General features: G+C 37.1%; 1 protein-coding gene across 11 annotated transcripts in view; it reads right to left on the bottom strand.

The window, feature by feature from the left end:
• LOC133218675 (ephrin type-A receptor 6) overlaps positions 1–18580 on the bottom strand; it is a 472741-nt gene that overhangs the window by 113357 nt on the left and 340804 nt on the right. For 7 of the 11 annotated variants that reach the window (XM_061365345.1, XM_061365351.1, XM_061365341.1 and 4 more), the window contains 3 exons: positions 9419–9466; positions 8834–8996; positions 704–812 (listed from right to left, as the gene is read on the bottom strand). In XM_061365345.1, the coding sequence (XP_061221329.1) occupies positions 704–812; positions 8834–8996; positions 9419–9466 (320 nt within the window). Of the gene's footprint in view, positions 1–703; positions 813–8833; positions 8997–9418; positions 9467–18580 lie in introns of those variants that run through there. The other 4 variants (XM_061365342.1, XM_061365352.1, XM_061365349.1 and 1 more) reach the window with 2 other exon arrangements.

Here is an 18580-nt window from a genome sequence, read left to right as displayed (position 1 = left end):
CACATAAATCAAATACTTTCTCATCCAATCTGCATAAGGTCATTATCTGATCCTGATCAACGCATCAGCTGAAGAAAGGTGGACAATCAGCACTTTGCTAAAAGAATTGTAAGAACCAGGGTCATTATAAAAAATAATCATTTTCCAGCTTGGTGAACTGTCCCGCCAGTGCAACAGTACTGGTGTATAGCAGATGTAACTGAGATGTCTTCAATCCAATTTAAGAAAAGCCCAAAACCAGCAATTTGCGACCTCCAGGAAACTATTTTCTGTTCACCAGTGATAGCACAGGCAGTAGAATCATTCTAGCACTTCGAAGGGAAGTTTTCCTTAGTTTACTTTCGTTAAGTAATTCCTGTATTTTATCTTAATAGTTGCAAAAATGTGCTTATAAAACATACACATAGTTGTGCAGGTATTGCATGTTTCAATTCTCACTCTGCAGACAAGAGGTCCAGAAACCTGTTTAAAAAATAGTCAATTTTTTGATTTCACATAAGTGCTTAGCTCCTCAAACTGGGTTCTTATGAAAAACAACACTCACAATAGAACGGAGAGTATGAGCAGTGCTGAACCAAGAGGACATTCACCCTGCTATGTCTAACCCTATTTAAACACTGGAAATGTGTAACTGTTATTCGTAACTTCTTCGTTTTGGATGACTCTGACCCAGACTAAACAGGAACACTGCAGCGTTAATTACCTTCCAGTGATGAGGAAGAACAAAGTGAGGATGACCAGCAGAGTGAATCCACCAACAGCAGCCGTGGCAATTACAAGAATTTGTCCCTGCTCCGCAGCCATATCAGAAGCTGAAAGAAAGCACAAAGAGGTTAAATCCAGGGCTCTTACAGAAGGGGTGGTAATGTTTCACTGGTCAAATGTTGCAATCACTGTAATAGTTTCCTTGATGCTTAGGAAGGACATCAGGTGTGAATGCACAAAAAGCCATAATCCATGTCCCAGCTACAACGGAGGGGGGGAGATGAGGTTTACAGGTTTTTTAAATGAGGAGCTGGTATTACCAGACACTTGCAATTAGCTGAGGTTTGAATATGATGTGATTTTGAACACAAAACTGGACATTTTGGGGTTGTTTTGGTGTATTTTTAGCTTTATCTAGCTTAATCCTGCATCTCATTCAGAACTTTGTGTCATCCAACTGTCCCAGTGAAGCCAGCAACAGTGCTATGTATGTAAGAGATATTAAGCTGGGCTTAGGAGAAAACAGGAAAAAGCACACTTAATGTGTAGCCTCACACACTTCTCTGTATGTCTAGTGTTTAGTTTGGTTGTCACAAATTGTATGCAGTTTTACCTATAGCATGCTCTGGTGGACTATTATACCTTGTATTTTTATCTCTGCTTTTTGTACAATACTGGGGAGTTAAAAAAATTCACCTGAAATTATCTTGTCTCCAGACACTTGCTCTTTTTATGAATTTATTCTGAATAATATTAAATCTTTACAGAGACAAAGTACTCATAGGCCGGTTGGTCCTCACTGTCCCAATACTACATGAGCAGAAAAAGAATAAGGCTCAGTTTTTTCTCTATCTCCTGTCTTGTGAATCCAGTTTTATTTCTTTAACTCAGTTACATGTGAACATTTTCACCACATACCATTCCCTTAATTCCAACTTTCTGTTCCCATAAGAAACATAACATTGTTCTGACAGGAGAATACATAATTCTATTCAATGACCTCCGACAACAGCGGTAAATGTAGAAAACAAGAATTTTAGATTTATCATGAATTCAACTTTAATTTTGAAAACATTAAAACTGCACTGTAAGCAAAATCTTCAACTTTCTCTAGGCATCGGATGATTAAAGCTTAAGGAAATCATGTGGAAAGCCTAGAAAGCTCAGCAGGCTATATTCCCTCGCTTTGCAGTTGATGAAGTCCAATACAACGCGCACATTGCTGCCCAAAGCCTCATAAAATGAAAAACATTTGGCTTCTAAATAGTATTTGGGAGTGGTTTAGACATCAGCCCTGTAAACTGTCTGCAAAGGTTGTAAAGTAAATAAAAACAACAGCAGTTTATGTCAAATTTTCAGCAAAAATAACTTGTTAATTTTCTGCCATTAGGTTTTTGCCCATATAATTTAATGGCAGCAGAGGCACGGGCAGTAAATTACAATGCGTTCAGTATATGTGGTCATAAGCTCTCTGCAGAGAAGTTACATACATACATCTTCCAATAAATGGTGTAGCAAATACTGGATAGCTAACCTCCAAAATGGTATCTAGTGATATTATGGGAGTGGATTCTAGCTCTGCATTGTATTATGCTTCACAGGGTCAGATTTATTTGGAAAAGTACAACGTAACAAGTATCATACCCTACAAGTGGCAATGCAAGTAATAACAGGCTCTCCAAATCACAGGCTGAATGCTATTTTCAGACTAGAGGGGGTTGTGCTACATGCTGCAAAGGTTGTTAAAGCCAAGCACAGTTTGAAGTTGTAAATGCAGGAGGAGGTTTTAGATGAGTCTTCCTTTTTTTCTTCTAATAGGAAGATGATGTGTGCTAAAATAGTGAAGTCAGCCAGAGAAAAGCAATCCACGAGCTCAGATAAATTAGCTGTGGTTTTCTTCAGCAGGCATTCATCGGCAAGGAGACAATCCAGGGTTCTTCTTCAAGAGGATTAAAGGTGCAAATGTGGGGACTGATTGCACAGTCCAAAGAAGGACTCTGCTGCTATCAAGATGAAGAAAGTCACATGCGCTGGATCATTTCTGCTGAATGGAGCTGATATTTTCTGGTGTTCTAGCTAAACCAGAATGCAATATATCAGTTTAATAGCATATTTTCTATTAGGAACCAGAGTGAAATACATGAAGGGGAGAAACTCCATACTTAGTCCTTTCTACCTCTAAGCAATATGCTTTTTAGCTGAGATGGCACATACTTAAAAAGTGATCATTCTGTTTCTCTTGTTTGTATTTTACTGAGTTAGCAGAAGGGCCAGAGTCCAATACATTAGGGTTTTTTTTTTTCAAGTAGCCAAATCGCTATAAGGGGCTCTCAAGCCTAAAACTTCCCAATGAGCTTTATTTACTTGTCAGATAAAAATGTCAAATCACAGACAAGTATAACTGGAAAATGTGGATTTATTAAAACCTGACAGAGAGGCAGGTAAGGGAAAAGGATGGAAATACCTATTTTTGCCTGAAGTGATCCTTATAGAAATCAATAAAGGCACAGTGCAGTGAACAGCACGTATATAAGCACACGTGTACGCACATACACAGACTCCTCACATGCAGGTAAAAGGTTTCATAAAATACTTTCTAGACAGTTAGAAAACAGTAATCAGGGGCACTCAATAATTAATTTTTTTTACATCATTTTGCCATTCTAAATTAAATTCACCATGTCCCTCCATCTCTCTGTTCTCATTTCTTCAGTTTTCTCTTAAGGTAAGGGTCAAGTTGTGAACAAGGGCTTTAACATGCGTTGTTTCTGCTGTGCATGTTCTTGAACCTTTTTTGTCGTTTCCTGCTTTTTCCTCCCTCATTTTTCCTCTCTATCACCTGTGAATATTGGTATATGACCCTGTGTTTCTCCTCAAGACTATTATTGATTATACAAGACAGAAAAACTCAGTTTAAAAACCAATTACAATAGGTTACAAAGCCAGTCAAGTTCTTGCAACCTTATTTCGTCTCTCTGTGTTTGTGTATCAGAGTGCTGCATTTAATCATAGAAGTACATAACATTTTTCACAGAATCTCATTAGTTAAACAACAAGACCAGAATTCATATAACTAAAATCAGTATTTTGTTGTCTCTACAGGAATATGTAAACCAATAGCAGTGCTAAGACACTCCTGGAAGCTTCCCCTATCTAACTGGGCTGGCTGTATGGTAGCGTGTTTCATTCTCTTTGCCTGTCTGCTCAGGAAGTTCATTTTGACAAAAACATACTTTAAATTGAGTAGCACAAGACAGTGAAAAGGGGTTTTATTTCTTATCCCAGAAGATGATTAGATAGTACTCTATAAAGTTTGGGTGTTAAAACTCTTTAAACACTTTGTAGCAGCAACTGGTGTGATTAGTCAGGTGATCTGGTTTTAAAATGACCGGGCATCATACACGTACTGAGAAATGTGTTATCCAGGTAAACTCTTCACTCCTGTTAATCTTCATGCTTAACTCAGGTTATATACCCAAAATGACATGTAAAGTGTCTTACTGCGTTGTTCCACCTTCCATGCTTAACACTATGCTCAGAAATCCCTTCTGCATCCAGCCTGGCACCAGTTCTATCCCCACCTACTCTATACATTTGCATCCAACCCCATTTCCTCCCTGGGTTCTTCACCCATTTGTGGGAAGGAGTTGCACTTTCCCTCCTCTCTGGGCTGAACACAAATATCTCAAGGTTTCTTCATTTCCTCACTTGGGCAGACTGGAGGAAATGGTGCAGACATTTTTGTCACAGTGTGAGAGGATGAAAGAGAAACTTCCAGCTCTGTTCTCCTTTCTTTTCTCCAAAATCCTTTAAAAGGTTGTGTATTTGGTATAAAAGGGCTGGAAGCCCTAATGACAGCTCACGTCTGTCTCTTAGTTACATCCTTCAGTTATTTCAATTTGACAACTATCAGGCAGCAGACCTTCCAGCAGAGTGAAAGATAAAAAAATGACAGAAAGACAGCTGGACAGATAATGGTGAGCAGCTGTAAGATAGGTAAGTGTGGATTGGGAGAACTGGAGTTCTAATAGACAGGAACTGGATGTCAGATGGATTTACAAGGCATTGTAAACATCAGTGCTTAAGAACAGTAAGAAAGAGAAGTACAGAGTCTAATTGGGGTAACCTTTACATTTTCAGGAGTGCTGAAGTTCCTGCGCTCCAGTGAGCTGATGGGCTTCAGTCTGAGAGGGAATGCTTCTGGGCACATACATTAGAGAAATCAGATAGGCCAAAGCCAAATTTGAAGAACAAATAGCTGCAAATACAAAATACAGTAAGGAATACTTTAAGATTAAAATGAGACATCCTGAACTATCCAGTGCTGACTACTACTGAATGAACAGTAGGACGAGGAAGACATGGGGAGAGATCCAGCAAGACACCTTCTAAATATGAGATATGTGCTATCTCACTTGTTTGTTTCAACTGGAAATTTCATTTATTGTTAACAAAGCACCAAACATTCTACCAACAACAACAAAAGTCCGTTTCACATTGGTAATTCAATGTATTTCTAAAAATCCTAGGGACAGCTTCTATCCTAGGGAGGACCAGTTTTTTGTAGTGACTCAAATAGTTGGTACTACAGATACATAAAAGCAGGAGCTATGAGTGAAGTTATGCTTCAATTTATAGCCACAACAGTGGTACATGTGCATGTACTGGAGCGTATGAAACAGTCAGCTTTGCTGGAAGTGTTTTGCTGTAACGTGATGAAACAGGGAGACTGAATAAAATGGTAATAAAACAGTCAAAGCAGTGGTTACTAGGCTTTGCAAAAGTACTGCATTTCCCAGCAGCAGCCTCAGCTTTTATCCTATATAACAGATAGTGTTTCAACCAGCAAACTGGAGAAGGCAGGACAGCGCTGTCCTGCCAAGAACAGCAAGTTTTAGGATATTAATATGCATGTTGCACAATTGATGAGACACTGATTTTTACAACTTGACTATCACTTTAAAGAAAAATCCTATTTTGGGATTGCTTGCTTTACCTCTATTTATTAACAAATCATGTCAATATTCAAGCAAGGTAAATGGAATAACCTTGGAAGTTCATCTTGTCCTGGAATCCTTCTCTAGATGCTAAGACTGTAACATGTACAATTGGTAGAGAGCTGAAGGATGTTGCAAGCTACTGTGCCTGAGAAGGATTTTTATCAAACACATGACCTGAAATACTTCTTTGTAACTTTTGAGACTGTTGGTAGACAAATTATCTGTTGTCAACACATCCTTTTAAAAGACTGCATTCTTCCCAGCCTGCTCATGAGAATGTTAACTTTAACTGACATCAAATAAATTAAAATCTGGCTAACTGAAAGACCACAAAAAGCAATTGCAAATGTGGAATTTTCACCAACTTGTTTCTAATGGGTAGGGATGGGGGGAGCTGCAATAGCCTGCCTTGGTCTAATATTGTTTGGTATCTTTCAGAATAATTGAGAATATGTATTAAAAATTCAGAACATTTTCAGCTGAGCTGCATATGCCAGAGTACTACATGATGAAGACAGATTCCCACACAGCTTGACTTGAACTGGTTTGTAAGATATAGTCATGCCAGAAAGGGCAAATTAACATTTACATGTACTGATACAACTATGCAAGGGCAAATTAACATTTACATGTGCTGATACAACTATGCAGTCCATGTCTCAACACATTCCTCCCCAAATCTTTCATCTAAATGTAGGTCAGTAGCTTAGAATACAATCGTATTGATAAAAACTTTGCTATGCTCTAGTTATTCAGCTGTGTAAGACTATGCTCGAGTTCAGGCAGCAAATGTTTAGACGTGTAAGTAAAAGAAAACTGAGTTCTAAGAAGGTAAGCAGTGTCAGGTCAGTTTCTGGCATCATAAGCAGATTTATTTTTCCAGTTTAATTCAGCATCTGGTTCAGCTCTGGTGTTATTCTTCTCTTCAAAAAGGACATTAGAATTTTAGACAGCTACAAAATGACCAATGTTTGGAAGACAAGTTGGAGTTTTTTTTAGAGTGTGAGAGAGAGCATTTATATCACTTTGGGGAAAGATAACAGTCTTTAAAATGGCATGAACACATTTAGATGAGAAGGAGATTTCCCACAGTAACTTTTTAATTTGGCAGAAATGGATCAAAAGGCACAAGACAAAAAAAAATTCAGGCTAGAAATAAGTTGAAAATGTTTGATTATGAGGCTTAAGCACTGGCACTATCTATCTACCTGTAAATATGTTGAGCTCCCCATTACTGGGAGACTATTTGTATATGGTAGATGTTGCATTTCAATCGCTTGTCTTTAGCTAACTGAAAAAGTTACAGTTACAGACATTTGGCCCATGGTATGAAAGGGGTGCAAATGAATGATTAAAATCACCTTCACACTGTGTTAAATTTTAGAATAGGCCAATTTTCAAAATACTGCTGTGAGAAAGTGAGATACTTGGAGAGTAACAAGGCATCATTCAACTGGTCACTGAGTACTGCTTCCATCTGAAATAAGTAGTACTTACCAGCAGTCACTTTGCTATACTTTTTTTCCCTTTGAAATCTAAAGCAATACTGTATAAATATTTGGATAAGACCACAGTCATTTGAACTATTATTTAATTAAATTGAAGTCTTTATCTAGCTCCAGGTACCATTTCAAAATACAGCAGAATTTCTCTTGGCCTCCATTTCAATTGATCATAAACAAAACCTCTTCTGTCTACGTTTCCTTTCAATCACACGATTTATAACAAATCACACGCCTTTAGTCAGGCACCAGCTTAAGCAACAGATGTTGGTAAACAGCAAATATACAATATGTATTTATGTTTCACTATCAAGATTCGTACTGACGTATGCTTAGATGTAATAGAAGCATTAAACGTTTAAGAGTGTTGTGAGCTCTAGCTCACCGTGCAGCCCAAGAGCCTGTTGCATCAATGCAGTTGAGAAGAAGATGTGGTGTTGGCAAGGAAGAGGTGGAATCTCACTCCCAGGAGATATTTCTATCAGCAATGCCAATGAAAGAAATGTCACTGGAACCACAGTCTTCCTGATTTAAATTGGTAAGTCACATTTTACAAACATAGGCTCACAGAGGTTTAAGTACCCTTTACTTTTGACTAGTTATGTGCCTGGGTACCTAGTATTTATTGCATCGGAAGATGCAGACAGGATCTACTGGAATTCTTGAAAGCACCCAAGTGTTCCACTCCTATCCAAACCAATTTGCTTCAGTACCCAGAAAAAGTAAGCACTAAGTGCTTGGAAATCTATCCCTCAAACATTAAGAAGCAATGAACACAAACTCATGGGTGCTCTTGGAAACAGACAGTTCTGAGTCCATATGTTAGCTTAAGCAAGTTGAGTTCTAAAACACTAATGAAAAACATGACAGAAAAAATTGGTCAATTAAAGCAATTTCATTCATGGGCGTTTTACTGTTGTATCTACTACACTAGTTTTATCTCAATTGCTTGTAGATACCTTGTTTGCAGTTTCTTTGAACATGGAGGGCAATTATATGATGAATATAATAAAACTGTTTAGAGCACAAACATAATCCACAGCATCAAGCCTTTTTGATTATTATGTAGAAATATGTAGGCTTTTTGCTTTTTACTGGTAAATTTAGTAGGCTTACTGATTGATGGAAATGCATATAATTTTTTTTTGTTTGTTTTTTGTTTGTTTTTTTGTTTGTTTGTTTTTCATTTTGTTTTGTTTTTTTTTATTTTTGTTTTAATTTGTAGACTCTGGGAGCACTAATAACCACAGAAAAAGAGTTCATTGCTGTGTTCTGAGAGCCTGCATGAAGCTGCTAGACTTACATAAAGTCTGACTAAGGGTACTTTAGATGTCAAAAGGAAAGCCTTCTTTAAGCAACAGAATCACAGAACATCTCAAGTTGGAAGGGACCCATAAGGAAATCTGGCAGAAGAAAAGATTCCTTCAGCTGAAGTGTTGGGCTAAAACATCTATTGTTAGGAATTGTGAGGCTGAAGCCTACTTGCTTTTGTCATAGAGTAGTAGTCATTTTGTGATAAGCAAATGGTATAGATCCAGCCATTCAAACCCCCAAATGTCTCAATGTTTCAGTAACAGATGCTGCTCCTATTGTATGTGATTTTTGTTTTCCTTCAGTGAAACTTACTTTCATCTCCAGTTTCAAATTCAAACTTCTGGCTATAGCCGCTGTATCCTGCTGCCGTCCTGACTCTGATATGAAATATATACTTGGTGGCTGGCTTGAGACCTGTGATGATAACACTTGGAGCCTTGGACCTTGTGGAGGAATAGCTGAGCTGCTCATGCTCCTGAGGGACAAAAGAGGGGAGAAATGATATCAAGTTGAGTAGTACAGATTTTGCAAAAATGATATAACAGAAGATCCATATTCTTCTCATGAATGTAAAATGTGTTTATAAAAGGAGGTGTAGGCATGGATTTCTGTACTTTGATTTTGTGCTATTGTCATAATGCATGATATGGCCTTGACTTAGATTTCATCATTTTGTCTTTGATCTTGCATATAAACATCACATCACATCTTTGTGACTTGGGTTAGTAATTACGCTGTAGTCAAAACAACATGGAATTAGTACAAGACTACATTTAGAGATAATGGCAGCTATAATGGTAGCTAATTATTTTTGCACAATGGACAAACTAGGAGGTCAGTAAACACTAGTAAGCTGTAAAGTAAAGATGTTGGAGTATTCAAATACCCGCTACTCACTTCTACCCGCAGGTAGTGCCAAAATGCCGGCGCTATCCGTGGGTAGACCTGTGGGTAAAAGAAAATAAAAATTAACTTTTTCTTTAAAGTCTGTAAACTTCTAGAATGATTCAACTGCATCACTGCTGTTGAACTTCTCTTTCCATGTAGCTCTAATGTAGTTGCACATGAATTTCCCTTTCGCACTCTATAAGGCAATACGCTCTCTGCAAAAGTGCCCTGTTAATCTCCTAGAAATTGGTCCTGGGCATCTCCTGAGAACTCAGGAAATTCCTGACTCAGATCACTGAGAATTATGGTGTAGAGATCACTGGGAATTACCACTGCAGACACCTGCTGTAGTATGGAGCCCAGCCACATCAACTGATGTGAATGAACTAAGTGCTGCTTTGCTAGACAGGTTGTTGATGATACTTTTACAAGAAGGGATGACTCAGAACAGAGAGTTTATTCCCTGTCATTAATTACTGTCACTTGAGAAATCAGTAATCTGCAGTATTTTATATGGTGCCTTAAGGCTAGCTCTGCTTCACTGCAGCAGGATTTGTCTCCAAACTGACAAATGAACAGAAATGTCCTTGGCATATGCTTAACAATCCAACTGTGATATCCATAGGGCACCATATACATTTATTATACCATACTGTAATACTAAGATTATGTATGCATTATTCAAAGGGTGCTTTCAGGCTGTTAAAAAAGAAACAATCTGGTTCACAGAAAACATAGAACAAGGAGAAGAACAGGTTTCAGTTAGATTCTATTGGGCTCAACCTCTCCTGAGCAACATACATACATATTTTTTTCTGTAAGTTTTTTTGGACAGACAGCTACTGAGTATAATTTCTTATTGCAGTTGGTCAAAGATAATGAGGGTGACAAGGATTGTGATGGTACCATTTAACCAACAAAACGGGTTCTTCCATCTGTGCGGGCAGGCTGTGGCTAACAGCATTTTCCTGAGGGGCTGCCATCTCTGCCTGTCCTCCTGGGCACTGGAAGTACTTTGGTCACCTCCAAGGGTTGTCTGGCTTGCTGCCCTCACCACATGCCTGCAGCTGCCCACAGGAAGCCCTGAGGGGTCCCATCTCCTGCCTCCTTCCTTTTTTTTTCTTCTGCAGCCTCTTATGGCATCCATCACAGTCAAAATGGTGTCTAGGAGTCCACAATCATAAAAGTAATACTTCTGTCATATGGCAAAGGTGGTAGGATTTGTAACTGTAAGTGAAATGAGGGAAAAGGAACTTGCCACCTTGGTGTATTTGAGAAGAAAAAGCTTCAGAAGCCTGTACCTAAGGAGAAATGATTAATAGCTGGAAACTTCACATTGTTTAATGTGAATGTTTCACATAAAGACATCAGCCTTTCTGGACTGGATTCATACATAAGACAATTCTCCAAAGACTGGATGTTCTGCCATTACACCCTTTTCATTACAGTTTCAAGATCTGAAGCTACCCAGCAAGCCAAAGATTTTCACAGAGAGATGCAATTTGAGGTTGATGGGGGTGGCTCTCAAGGTTGGCCCATGATCTTTCCCAGGAAAGCTAAAGATGGTCTTAGGATAAAACAATATAATTTTAGGCTGCAGAGAAGTATGGGATGCTTTGTCTTATCCTTGTCACATATAATAGACACTTTTGCATGGATTCTGGGTTCAAAAAGTGAATTTTAAATGGCAGGACTTAGATGTAGTTCATGGATATTAGTGTGTGCTTTCATCAGAGTCTGATTTTATGTTGTGGCAAAATTTACACATATATCAGCCCTCCTGCCATGTACCCTATTTTCCACTGGAAAGAAGCATGATTCTGTGGGCTAGAAGGAGCTACAGTATCCTCTGTGATAGATCTCCAATGTGGACAGTGATGGGACCATGGGAAACATCAGGGAGTTCATATACAAAGGAAAAGTACAACAAATGCTCTGATCCTTCATTTTGGTATAAGAGCAGCATTTGTGATCTTAAGATGACACAGCACTCGCAAGAAGCAGTTTTGAGAACACAGGGGCTGAGGATGTAAACATAAGCTAAAGGAGTCTATTTAATATATTCACATAACTACTAGTCAGATTCTGATAAGAGTAACTTCACAAGCCCTCTTCTATAGCCTACTGCAAATTTATCTTGGTGAAAACCTGTAATTAAAACAGAAGTATAATCCAAAAAATATGTGAAGCCAATGTTACTACACAACACAACAGAAAGCCTATGAATAGCTATTAAAGCTAAACTGAATTATATTGTAACTTTGAAAATGCTCTATTTCTATGGAAATTGTATTTTTCTTATTGTTCGTGTGATTCTTGTCACTGGATTCACTCTGATTATGAGAGAGACAATGTCCACAAACCTGTGACAGTTTGGTCTAGACATTAACACCTTTCAGAATCAAACTCTTTCTTGCAGCCACCTCTGCATTAGTATCTGAATCTGTATGCATCCTAATTTTATACCTGGCTCTATAGTCAAGACATTTTTTCATATCCTAAGAAATAGACAGACCAAATGGAGGTTGCAGTGGTGCATAAGGTCTAAGAGCAGACAAACTGATGTAATGGAGTAGCAGGATGAGAGTATAAAAAATAAAGAAAAGCTTTCTTCTTTTGCAATGCACCAGACTAGCTGCATCTGTCCCATCAGCATACACTGTAATGAAACATTTCCACTGTATGACATCATCAGATTAAACGACAGCTCATCACTCACTGAAATCAGCTACTTTATTAATGAAGTCATATTAATTCATTTAGATTCTACGTTATGATGATGAGCATTACAATTTTTCTCATATAATCAAAAGAAAGGGGATTCCTTCTGTTGATACTAACACTCGCGGACTAATACATGCACCTCCAACTGCCACACCTATGTGAGCATGCTGCTCTCTAATTCTATTCCCACCTTACTTCAGAGGGAAACAGCACAGAATTGAAGACTGTGAACATACATGAAATACAATATTGATAAAGACTAACCAAAACGTGAAGACCTTTCATCAGTTCATACTCATACGGCAATCAAAGAGCTTACATTCTGATGCTACAGGTGAGAAAAAGTACATATGGCTAAAAATGGTTAGGAAAAAAAAAGAAACAAAAGCTGAAATACAGAATTTTGCTTACAGTGTGCAAATAACCTTTAAAAGATTAATTTTACCAGTAAAGCACTGATAAAAATCCAGGCCCTTTCAGGCATACAAGATTTGTCACTGTTAATATTTGAGTGCGAACAAGAAACATGGATCTAAATGAAATCACATCAGTTATTATTTTAGCAACTGAAAAGATAACTGAATATAATTTTCTAACATTTAGAATACATAATGGGAACTCCAGGAACTACCACTCTGTGTCTAACTTGTATTATGAATGACAATCAAACTGTTCAGTTTATTGAGTCCCATGAGAAACTGAAAAGCCTTCTCAGTGGGGAAAGAGTTTTGAAAGGCTTGTGCCAACTGAAAACATACTTACTGGGTACCTACGACTTCCAAGTGTACATGTACAGAAAGAATCCAAGGAGGCAGTATCTCATTTTACCATCAACTGCTTGAAAATATATTTTCTAGTTTATATCCATTGTCCTCCAACATGAAAATTCTGTACTTAAGCCATAAAACACTGCTTCGCCTTTTCAGAGCATATCACTTAACAGAAAGAAATAGTAATAGAGATTCAATCTGTATACCACAGGGACCAGGTCCTTCTCCTGTGCACTAAAGCACAATGTATAAGATGAGTAAGTACCACATTAAAGTAAAAAGATTTGGATGTCCACGATTCAGACATTATCAATGTTTAAACAAAAGCACCAATTATAAAAAAGAATCTTTTATGAGATCATTTGGTCACATTTCTCCTCTTTCCTTGATACATCAGTTGGAAGGATATACACAATGTGAAGCACCATTACTTTAAAGGAAAGACCTTGATTCTGGAACAGCAATTTTTATTAATCATAGCTCTGATCTATTGTGAAATGAAATCTCCAACACCTTCCCTACTTTTCTTATGGAATCGTTTATGATGGCACTTCATTACCTTCACAGTCACCTGAACTTCAATGCTGTGATACACATTAGAAAAAGACAGTAGGCAATTATTAGGTATAATCAATATGTGATTAATCAGTCCAAGTAGAATCTATTAAAGACAAATAACAGCTAACTGTGTTTGTACTTATTGCCTCTGTTTTCCAAGGAAAACACAGCCCCCCACAGCTCCAATTTATAGAAACTGCCTTTGATTTATACTGCCTATATCCCTTTCACAACTAATTTGCTCCCAATAATTCAAAAAATTATTTTCTTTCTTCACAATAAAGTATTTCCATAATATGATTTCTGAATGCCTATTGCCCCTAGTCGTATCTCTCTTCTCATCTTACATAGATTCTTGTAGATGAAGTGTAATTACATCAAAATCAGTAAAATGAACTACACCTGGGAAAATCAGTCTGTCTTTGAACGCCTCTCTTTATATTTACCAATTTTGTGCCTGATTTTCTGTTAGGTGATTATTTTGACCTAGGGTACATCAATTAACATGAATGACAGCAATAATATTTAGCAGATATTAGAGAAAACGGTCACTGGTTCAAAATCATGTTTCTAACATTAATTACTTTCTAATTACAATATGTTCAACAGCATTATGTAAATTCTCATTGCAACAGAGTGATAAGAAACCCTACAATAATACAAATAATAGTGGAAGATACTATTCATATTCTCGTGAAAACACTTCCTAACAATCTTGTAGCTTTAGTTTCCAGCTGATCAACAAACTTAAAGTAAATTTAGAGAAGTGATTATAAAGAGCTGAGGACCAATAGGAACTAAGATGAAAACTGTGACAGGAAAAAGTAGGGCCATACAGAAAATTGCTGGTGCCTCTAGTAATTGCTTCAGAAAAGAAACCTGCAGCATTTTAAGGCATCAGCCACTTTAGGTTGTAATCTTCTCCCTTCCCTTCTTGACCTCCATTGTGATTAATCTAAGATGCAACAGTTTGGGGGCTGCAATACAGCAGCTTTACCTATTTGGCCATCCAATATTTTATATTCTGATTGCCTGCCAGTCAACTCATCACTTTCTCCATATATAAAGTGAAGCTGTCAACAAGAAAAGGGGAAGAACAGATAACCAATCATCAAGAAAATATGGAAAGGTCAAAACCCAGCCAAACCTCAATTTAATTGGGTTATATACCTGGAAAGGCAGAAATGAGCAAATGTGAGGTAAACCATGAAAAAAAGAAAGTTAAATGAGGAGTGATGATGACGAGGTGACTCTAAATGAGTGGTCACATTCTTGCCAGCATGAGGTGAGAGGCAGGCAGAGCAAAAGCTGTGCAGTTAACATGGCAGGCCAAATGGGAACACCAAGTGCGAGAGCAGCAGATAGGACTCTGCTGATCGTATTGACAAGGAGATTAAATTGAAAGGAATAAAAACAGGTCTGTGCCTTAAGTTGGTGACGGAACAGGGTGCAATGCAGAATATAACAAAGGGAGCTGGGGAACATGACTTGACCTATCAGATAAACACAGATATTAAATTCCATCTTTCTAGCAGCTATAAGCTACTCTGATAAAATTTGTTTGTTAATTAAAAATATTTACCAGTGAAAACCTCTGCAGAGGGTTTCCAGGAGCATTTCTAACTTAAGCACATAAAAACGGCAGCCTCTCCACTTGCCCCTGAAGATTTTTCTTATTTTTTCACTCATTTTATTTTTCTTTTCCCTTGCACCACCTTTTTCAGTTGGAAAAAAGCAGGGCACTACTGCAAGCATGAATTAACCCACTCATGGTAAAAAATCAACTCAAGTAGTATCTAAAAGTTTTGCTGGCTTCTTTGCACAGCAAAGCACAGTTTCTTCTCAGGTACCTGACACTAAGGTGTATTTCAAAATGAGATAATAGATTTGCTGACAAATACAAGTCATCAGGAAACAGAGCAATCCTGCAAAATGCAAAGATTGAAGCCTTCTGTAATTTTATGTGAAACAAGCCTGAAGAACTATGAACACACAGCCAGTGGGCTAATTCCCAACTCATTCCTTTGGTATATGAGATTCACAGTCCAAATTTCTGAATCAGGTCTTGTATATGCTATTGTAGATGAGACTCCATGAGTGGTACAGGTTCCTTCTCCCCACACTCACTTTAACACTCCCTCAGAGTCCAGCAACGTGCACATTAGTGGGTTTCTGAACTAACTAAATTTGCTTCATTATGTTTTTACAGCTCAAGGACTTTCTTCCATGAATTTACTTATTTCTTGATCCAAATTTGCTTGTGGCTTCCAAAACGTTGCTAGGTAACATATTTGATTTAAATAGATAAAACAAAAATTTGGTATTTAATTACAAAAAATTATTTATTTAAAAAATACTGTTTGGTTTTGTTTGCTTTTGGGGGTTTTTTTTTTTGATGAATAATCATGAATATCATAGCTGTACACACAAAACTGCTGCTCCTTCATGGCAGAACCCAAAATCGTCATTCTTTCCCCTATTTCACCTTGAAGCGTGAAGACATAAGGAAGCATCTTACAACTGAAGTGGAATTTCAGTACAAGAGCAATGATCCAATTTTTCACAAGACTACAGCGACGTTGACTTGTTACAATATAATTGTTACAGCACTGAGTCAGGTATACAAAACCCAGCTCTAATGATGCTGGTGACAAAAACTGCCTAATTTACCTAATTTCACTTCTTTTAAAAATGTATTTCAGCCTTTCAGGGGTGTTAGGACAGATAGAGTAACTGGGCTTACTTTAAGACTGGTTAGAACCCAGGCTGAATCTTCTAGATAAGAAGATTCTTTTATTCTTAGAAGAGCAGACTAATGTGCACATACGTAAGTGGATATTTCCTACCTGGCAAATAAAGAAAAGATCCTTATTGATATACAACAGTTTGGAAACAAGCCATACTTAGAGCAAATATATTCCTAGTTGCTCCCTTGGCTTACAGATACACATAAGAGAGCTATCAGCTGGGGTTCAGTGATATTAATAAAGCTATCCCTTTTATTTAAGTTAGTAAAATACTTTTATAGATGAAATTGATTCAGATTGCTATTGTGGATCTGGAATAAATGACTGGTCATTAAGATTAATTTAAATCTACATGAATGTTATATGATAACGAGTCTTTCACATGCTAACTATATATACAGTTCTTTGAGACACTCCTTTTCAAAGAAAATTGGGACTTACAGAATAATGTTGACTGTATTAATACAGATTTCAACACCACTCAACAAAAATCAATTTTGGAGGAAGAATTCTGGCAAGAAAACACAAATTTTGACACTAACTATAGTTTGACTTTAATCTCTCCAATACAAATAATAAATGAGAAGCAAGAAGGAACCTGCTAATCTATATATAGGGATAATCTGTAGAGGTTGTGTAGTTTTTCACTATGCAAACCTCTTCAACTGTAAATATATCAACAGCTATTGAAAAGTCACTGAGATATTACATTCTTTGTGTATTTGTGAGCATCTGTGTGCATCGTTCTGTATCTCGGTGCCGGAATTCAGCAAACATCTGTCTTGTAATGTTAACTCCAAAGGGCTGAATTAATCTCTGGCATCATGACTATATAGCAAATCCTGGCATTACATCAACAATAAACACAGAATATTACTTAAATTTATGTTTTCTTCAAACACCTCAGTGAGTTAATCAGGACTAAAAAGCAAAAAAATCAAAATATTTTTCCAATTAGTTTAACATGGATATCAAAGGACAAAGTTAACAATCTAGCAAGGAAACTAAAATGCTGATTTTACACTTTCAAAACTGACAAAACAAGTTTTGTTCCTATATTTGTAGCGGGGAAGTGCCCATTTCTAGTTTTACTAACTTTAGCAGAAATAACATTTTTTGCGTTAGTAAAGATGAACCAAAAAAGTCCAATTTTTTTGTTTTGTTTAATTTCTGAAATTAAACAGACAGGTGACAATACTCTTTTAAAAAGGAAGGGCTGTCTCAGTCACTAAAGAACTGCCTTAGTGTTACTACATTATGTTAGTAATTCTCGCAGTATATGCAAGAAAACCAGATAGTTTGTGCAAGGTCATTGCAAATACATGATGCATCAACCTGGTGAAGTTCCTACAGCAACATAAATGTGTTTATGAGCAGCAGGTGAATTCCTGCAAAAGACTCTAAAGCTATTAACTGCTCAGTAAGGAGTACATAATAATAGGTTGTTAACTCAGCCTCCCTGACAAGAACATCAAGAAAGGGCACTTTGAAACTATTAATACTAACACATTAAAAAAGGAGGATTTTTACATTATGTTTCCTTAAATCAACAAAACAAACATTCATTATTTTATTAGGATACAAAACTAACAAGCCTACGTGGTAGTTACTGAATAACATACCATTTCTATGAATTCAAGTTGGCTAATGAATTCATGTATTTAAATGAAAAGCTCCTCTAATGTTCGTTGTCTGCTCAACAACCACCCAGCCAAACCCACAGTTCTTACATAATATGTGGCAAAATGATTATACAAATATTAAAAATGGAAATAGTATGTTCTACTGCATGAAAACAGAATGGGTTTCCTTAAAAGAGCTTCGTCTTTCCCTCTGAATACTTCTTCCTTTCTCTCAGAATGACTGCTCTGGGGACATCACAACTTAATAAAAAAGAAATTGCTTATATTATGCAGTCAGTGGCTTTGTACGCATTTCTGTGTGGAAAAAACCCTGTTAAAAGTGGAAAACTAACAACAATCTGTCCTTCTGCATGGCTAGTGTGAAGCTGCAATGCAGTCTAAGAAGTTGATTAAAAAAAAAAAAGGAAACTTCTCTATTTTCTCCCTTTGTCCCCCAAAACGCGTCTCTACCTGTATCTCCCCAGATATCTCCTGAATATGTGAGGGATTGCAGGAAAAAACTAAGTTAAAATGGTACCTCATATTGGAACATTCCTTCACATTCAGATAAGACGAAACCTCACTTAGTCACAAAGTACATATCTTCTTGATTTAACCTGTGAATCCACCTTTATGGTTGCAAAAGAACAATTTACAAACAGTAAGTAGTTTGTGTATTTCAAAAACACTATCCCAGCTTCAGTTTTTAAAACAGTTTTGGCTCGTAGATGAAGACTTTTGGGAACTTTT

This window comes from Neopsephotus bourkii, unplaced genomic scaffold, assembly GCF_033783945.1.
Source record: "Neopsephotus bourkii isolate Nb327-2 ecotype Australia unplaced genomic scaffold, CSIRO-AGI_Nbou_v1 NB_1287, whole genome shotgun sequence".
Classification (NCBI taxonomy): Eukaryota; Metazoa; Chordata; class Aves; order Psittaciformes; family Psittacidae; genus Neopsephotus; species Neopsephotus bourkii.
This window is presented reverse-complemented; position numbering and strand designations above follow the sequence as displayed.